At 39.5% G+C, this 6,966-nt stretch overlaps 1 protein-coding gene across 2 annotated transcripts; it reads right to left on the bottom strand.

Moving 5' to 3' along the window:
* Window positions 1-2,231: 2,231 nt before the first annotated feature.
* LOC104590820 (Adenine nucleotide alpha hydrolases-like superfamily protein) lies at window positions 2,232-6,493 on the bottom strand. 2 transcript variants are annotated; one of them, XM_010249574.3, is made up of 3 exons: window positions 5,500-6,493; window positions 2,948-2,993; window positions 2,232-2,523 (listed from the first exon to the last, which is right to left on the bottom strand). In XM_010249574.3, the coding sequence occupies exons 1-2, from the start codon at window positions 6,218-6,220 to the stop codon at window positions 2,986-2,988; spliced, it is 729 nt and encodes a 242-aa protein (XP_010247876.1). In that variant the 5' UTR covers window positions 6,221-6,493; the 3' UTR covers window positions 2,232-2,523; window positions 2,948-2,985. The 2 variants fall into 2 exon arrangements, with proteins under 2 accessions (XP_010247876.1, XP_010247877.1); XM_010249575.3 differs by lacking the exon at window positions 2,948-2,993.
* Between the last annotated feature and the right edge of the window lie 473 nt (window positions 6,494-6,966).

Below are 6,966 nucleotides of genomic sequence, written 5' to 3'. Positions count from 1 at the left end.
AATCTATAAAAGGAGGAGGGGGCGGCAGCCTTTAGACATGCAACCAAAAGACCCTTGTCTTCAGAGCTGAAATCACAGAAGAGAGATTTCTGCAATCTCTGCAAAATCTCTCTTGCCGCCTCCTTCCTGCCGCCGCCATTACCTTCAGTTCGATCTCCAGTTCTTGGGAGAAATCAAGATCGGATCTTGATACCAATCTTTTGGGAAAAGATTGATTGGAACTGTACTCACAAGCCATCCAGTTGATTCTTGCGAAGGGTCAAGTTCTTTTGAAGAATATTGCTGATTCTGCCCCATCCTGCACTGCGCCATCTTCAGTGGGAGCAGTCTTTGGATCATTCCTTGGGCGTGAACACCTCCATTGGGAGATACTAATTCTCCGTATCAGGTACATCCTCCCTCCTAATCCTTTTGGTTCAGATCTGGTTTGGTTCATGGTTCAAGATTGATCCTTGAAAAATATGTTTTTCTAAAATAGGGAATTCGATTCTCTGCAAAGATGGGAGAAATTTTTGAAATTCGCCTAGTCCGTTCCGCAAGACTTGGGCGTCCATGTGATGGATGTCCCATCCCTTCAAATTGATGCCCTTAAGGCATCAAAATGCAGAGTTATCAGCACGCATGGCAAGCCCCGGATGAGGACACATGGCATAGGTCGGATCACATCTTGGCTGTCCACTCATAACAAACTCCAAGCATGTTCGAATATAAACAAGTGGCGTCACTCCCTATGTAAGCTATCTTGGCATTTATTGCTCTAAGCTCTCTTGTGACCTCATCTGAGCTACTTTACTTAGGCCTCATCCGACCCTTTACTACGCCCTTGCTAATTTGACCATTGGAGTCTTCGCCCCTGGGATACACTCCGAGCCTCTGATGAATTCCTTTGCTTACAGGCCGAACCTTGAAGTTCTCGGACTCAGTCAGCACTCATCTTAGAAGCAAAATTACATTGTTGCCCTTGGCCCATCCTTGGCAGCAACAACTTCTTTTTACTTCTATAGTTCTATGTATCGTGAATGGTATTATGGTCTTCCCTGCCCATGACCAAATCATAATCCTAATTCACTGCTATTCATTTTATCACCCCTTGGATCTACTCCAGGTACCTAAACGGGTTCAATTTTTTTAGGTTGTGCGTAGGATTTCTGTATATAGAGAGCTCAATTAGAAAGCTAAAACCCAGCTTTTGTCACACCGAAAGAATCCTGTGGATGAAAGAATCCTATGGACTGTGGCTGATCCAAAAGCCCATCTTAAAAGGTGAACCTAAGATGACATTAGGTGTGTATTAAGTATGTATTACATCCCAACTATTCAAATCCCAAGGTAACAACAATTTAGTTATAAGAGCAATCTTGCAAAGAGTGGCGAAGTCAATGCTGGGGCGGTTAGTGATGATTCAATGGTGCATCTTTAAGTTGTTTTTATCATGATTTTTAAATCGCCGTTCACCTGGATGATCGAATCATTCGGCCCAGAACCATCCAAGCAATCAGTTCTGTTTTACCCCAAATCCAATTCCTACCCAAAAACTGTTGAATCAGTCAACAATTCATTAATTCAAGCGGTCAAACCGTCAATCCACTCAACAGTTTTAGCCATTTTTTTGTTTTAAATTATTCTTTTATTTTTTGTCAGAATGAACTGTCCATTAGAACCAAGAGGTCGAACCATTAACCCAAAACCCGATAGCCAAAACGGTTTCATTTCTGAGTCATTTTTTAAAACCATGGTTTGTATTAAGAGGACCCGGGTAGCTAGGACCAGCATTGGGTAATGGCATTTTAGAGCTGATTGATGGTACATAGCAACAGCATCAAGATTAAAATCATTAGAAGGATCCAGTATAAATCCAAGAAAAGTCGTTAATTTAATCCCTAATAACCACAGCCCACAACCATGTATATACCTAACACCAGGTCCTAACCTCAAGCAGCTCTAAATAATGGTTGTCAGCTCCTCTTATGCAAGTGCTCTTGGTAACATTGCTCAATATTCGTGGGCCATGGGCCACATGGAAGCCGGGCAGCCTCAGGAAATCAAAAGGACCTCCGCACCAAATGGACATTGTGCAAATGGCCCGTTGATTATTACGTAGTTCAGTAATCCATGCTGTCGATTGGCATATCACAGTTAAAGATCGTTTTACTGTTAACTTTGAGGCTTTAGTCTACCTAACCAGCCAGAAGAGTTATAATAAGCACGAAATAAGCAACACAACCAAGGGATTTTTCAAACACTGATACTGGTGTTTCACAACACAAGTAAAACCTTTTTCCTCAAGAGTTTAAAAGACCTACAAGAATCCAAAGGAACTCATCAACCATACAAATACCATCACCAATCATCCAACAGTTCATATATTTGAGAGGTTTGACAAGGAAGTAGAGACAGTGATACAACAAAAACACTACCAACGTCCAATTTACATGGCATGAATCCACTACAGTAAGAACATCTCGTCAATTTTCAAACATCTCAGCTTCCTTCCCCCCAATTACTCAAAGGGTCTTCACTTCTCTGCAGCAAAAAAATTAAGCCACTAATCAGTATCACCATTAGCCCAAACAGCAATGTTTTGACAGAACATTTAAGCAAATGCATCCAACATACTCATGGTCGACATGATCATTCAGGAGGGTTATGAAATATAAAATATGGCTATACATCATCATCATCATCATCATCATATCAAGGACTAGCCATACAATACCTGATCAAAACTACACAACTTCTGCATAGATGTTGGCATGTTGCCATCAAAATACAGTGCACAAGGATTTTGGTTTGTTTCTGCATTATAGTATAGCTTTTGTTTTCTTTCATTTTGGAGTGTACATACATGATGCCATACTTGAATGTGTGAACCACTTAGAAAATGGCAAAAGAATTAGAATAGGATGGAAGTTTCCCAACAAAAAATTGCCAAGTATAGCAATTTTACCTGGATTCTGGAGGATCACACCATGACCCAAGAACTTCTTAAGCATCTAATACAAAACAAGTAGAAGCACAAAAATGTTAACATGAATAATTATATCACTGTAAGAGATAATAATATTAACTAAGAACTTCACAACTTGATGCCACACATTCACAGATCTTCAATGTAGGGTAACTTTCATCATATTTCAAGACTTTACAAACGTGTAATGTCAACTGCCAATGTTCTCATGCAAAGAACTATCCTAGCATGTTGAAACCTATGAATTATCACTCAGAAGAATTAAACATCCCCTAAGAATCAGGAAGTGAAGGCTCAGTTTCTTTTTTTCTTTTCTTTTCTTTTCTTTTCTTTTCTTTACTTTTTGTGTGTGTGTGTGTTTTTCAATCCAAACTTGAAAATGCACATTATCAGATAGCTGATAAAAACATACATGCCAAGGTACTCTCATTTGGAAAGACATTATACCCGACAAAAATGGAAACCAAGCTACAAAGCTGCACAAATTGAAGATGCAAACATCACAGTTGATGGAAATTGATATACATAACTATAATGCATCAATATATTTCATTGTTTCTGCAAATATTTTCCACATTAAATGTTTTTTAATACCCAAATACTTGTACAAGGGTGTTGTATCATGTAGGATAACTCAACTTTTAATGTAAATTCTATATCAGTAAGCTTGTTCAAGGATTCGAAATACACCCTTGCTGTATTTGGGTAACAGAGTAAATGCTTTTACTGCTAATAAGAATGAAGCAGTTTTTCTCTAGGAGCCATGGCAATGATATTTGGATCATTGGATGGATGGTTGTGGGCCATTAATCAGCTTCGTTGCTAGAATAGGTCTTGGTGATGTTTCTTATTACTATCCAAAATTTTAAATACAAACTCAATTTATTATTTTCCATGGCAGCTCAGAGTTGAACAACCATAGGTTCCTGTTTGAAACTCTTCGACACATTATTTCTATTTAAGAAAGAAATTTCTATGAACATAAACTAAATTCTCACTCCCAAGTCCCAATTTTACCCCCTAAACCTATGACCACTTTTTCCACCATGGCATTGTCTCCAGAAATCTAAGAAGACATAGAATTCACCTTTGGAATTAATATCAATTGATACAACAAAACAAACAAAAAGGAAAAAACAAATTCAGAAAATATTCCCCCAAGTCCCAAGGAATCCTTCCAACAACTATAAAACCAGTATTAAATGAACACAAACATAGGAATATGGATCCGGCAGAATTGTTTTTAAATGAAAACTACCAATACCATTAAAAGCATATCTATAATCATCAAACCAGAAGGCAGGAAAATCAACGAGGAAAACATATAATTATATGTAAATGTGTTCACATATACATTAGTAGAGAAAAACCTTTTTTTCATTGTAATAAAGAATCTGCACCAACAAACCATTGTAAAGAAGAAAATCTGTATTTCACTTAAACAAGTATTGCAAAGAGTTCACATGAAATTCTCAATGGAAATGAAGATACTTTGTCCTTAATTACAAATCACAAAAGCATCAGAAAAAAAAAATATGCAGGAAAGTTCCTTCTGTAAAATAACCATACAAATAATTTTTTACAACACTGCCACTAAAGTAAATTTAAATAACGAAATGGTTTAGGTATTAAAACAACGAATGGCATTACTGCACATGATTGGATACCCCAATAATAATTAACAAGACTTTAACAGAAAATACTTCATCTACAAACTAATACAAGAAACACTATCACAAATTACTACATACCAGGCAAATCCTTATTAACTAAATATACATACTATAAAAAGCTTGTAACCATTCAAAATCAAATAGTATGCAGGAAAGTTCCTTCTGTAAAATAACCATACAAATAATTTTTTACAACACTGCCACCAAAGTAAATTTAAATAACGAAATGGTTTAGGTATTAAAACAACGAATGGCATTATTGCACATGATTGGATACCCCAATAATAATTAACAAGACTCTAACAGAAAATACTTCATCTACAAACTAATACAAGAAGCACTATCACAAATTACTACATACCAGGCAAATCCTTATTAACTAAATATACTTACTAAAAAAAGCTTGTAACCATTCAATCCATTTGGGCTAAATTACAAAAGAGGGTATAGCATCAATCAAAATGAATGATACAAGACACGAAACATAGAGGAAAACAATGAACAGCCACCGGAAGGAATGTTATGCACAAGAAACCTATAATGTAAGACAAAACCCATGGCAGTTACATGTGCACTACACGTCTGGCATCAGAGTACCCACAGAAAAACAGTCAATCTGTTTGTGGAACTACATAAATCCCAAACGGAAAATTCCCAAAATGAAAATATCTCTTATCAATAAAATCTAGAAACCCGTAAACCCCAATTTCTATCAAAGAGAAGCTTGCTAGCCATCAGATAGAAGCACCTACCGCAAGCCCTAATGAAAGAAAGATGCCTTGTTATTTTGGTTCAATTAACCACAAAACAGAAATCCGAAGCCCCCAGTTATCCATCAAAAGAAGAAAAAGACCTAACCTTTATGTTCGTCGGAGGCATCGTGATACTCCTGCTCCTCCTCTGGGACAGGATGAAGCTCGGCCTCCTTATCCACCGCAGCCGCCTTGGCTGCGGCCTCAGAGTCAGCGGCATCAGCTGCAGCAGAAGCTCCATCTTTCTCATCAGGATACCGAACAACAACCACGGGACAGACGCAGTGATGCACGCAGTAGTCGCTAACGCTGCCGAGGCGTCCCTTGCTGGTGCGTTTGGAGGCACCGAACCCTCGGCTGCCCATAATCACCGCACTCAACCCTAACCTTTCAACCTCCAGGCAAAGCCGCTCCTTCATGTCGTGGTCCTTCACGATATGGATCTTAAAAGGGATCTGGGCTTCGACTAGGGGCTGAGCCAGATCGGTAGCCTTGGTGGTAGTGAAGGCATCAAAGTCATCTTCGAGCTTCTGCTGTGACTCCTCGTCGGTTTCGACGGAGAGGTCAATGGAGCCCCAGTCAGCACCGTAAAGGACGCTAGTGGGCCGAACATGGAGTAGAATCACGGCATCACCTGGGCGGAGGTAGTTCTGGACGGCCCATTTTACGGCGAAGGCACTCTCGTCGCTGAGATCGACGGCGATCGCGATCTTACGGTGGGCGCCTGATGTGGGTGTTCCCGAGGCAGAGAATGGGAAGCGTGGAGAGGAAGGCTGGATGGTCGTTGCCGGACGGTCGGATTCCGGCTGGGTTTGTTGTGGAAGCATGCCGGAGAAGAAAAGAACCAAACTATTCTTTTTTCACACTGTCTGATAATTCCAGAACCGGGATTTTTCTCTCTAGACTTACGTTATTTCCTTTCCTTCTTTTCTTTCGTCTCTATCCTTTTTTTCCTTTTCTTTATTTCTCTTTTGCCTTCTTCCTGCTGCTGATTTTTGGTCAGTATCTAACTGGGGAAGTGAGAGACAGAGACTAGTGACCAGAGAGTAGAGAGAGAGAGAGCCGGGGGGGGGAGGGTTTCTGGGTTTGTTTTGGGGGCGTGGGAAAGAAAGAGAAGCGGCGGAAAGGGTTATTTGCGGAATTTTCAGTCGTCTCGCTAGAATTAAATGCCACCGTGGCCTCGCCAGGGTAAAGATGCTTCAGAATATTTTTTTCGCCGTAAAAAATGACTTAAGTACCCTCACTTTTTTTCTCTTTTCCTTTATGCATTATTGATTTGAACTTTGAAGAGACCTAGAGAAGATGGCTTTTTTTCTTCGCTCCCTTTCCGTCAGCAGACGTAAATCACGTGACGCAATAGAACCCGGGTTATGTTAGTAAAAATCCATAGACCATAGCCCATAGGCACTGCACTACACTACCATTCGATCGATCGATATACTGGTGAGGTGATTGATAATGTGTATCTGGATTCTGAAGCAAACTTGGTACAATCTGTTCATCATCTCTCTGTAAGAAATATCTAAATGCAATGGTATAATCTTCTCTAACCTGTCGCCTTTATATCTTGAAT

Source organism: Nelumbo nucifera, chromosome 1 (genome assembly GCF_055504915.1).
Source record: "Nelumbo nucifera cultivar China Antique chromosome 1, China Antique-T2T, whole genome shotgun sequence".
Lineage (NCBI taxonomy): Eukaryota > Viridiplantae > Streptophyta > Magnoliopsida > Proteales > Nelumbonaceae > Nelumbo > Nelumbo nucifera.
This window is presented reverse-complemented; position numbering and strand designations above follow the sequence as displayed.

What these genes read in the sequence shown, in the direction of transcription:
- LOC104590820 (XM_010249574.3), bottom strand. Translation starts at nt 6,220, where the DNA reads ATGCTTCCACAACAAACCCAGCCGGAATCCGACCGTCCGGCAACGACC.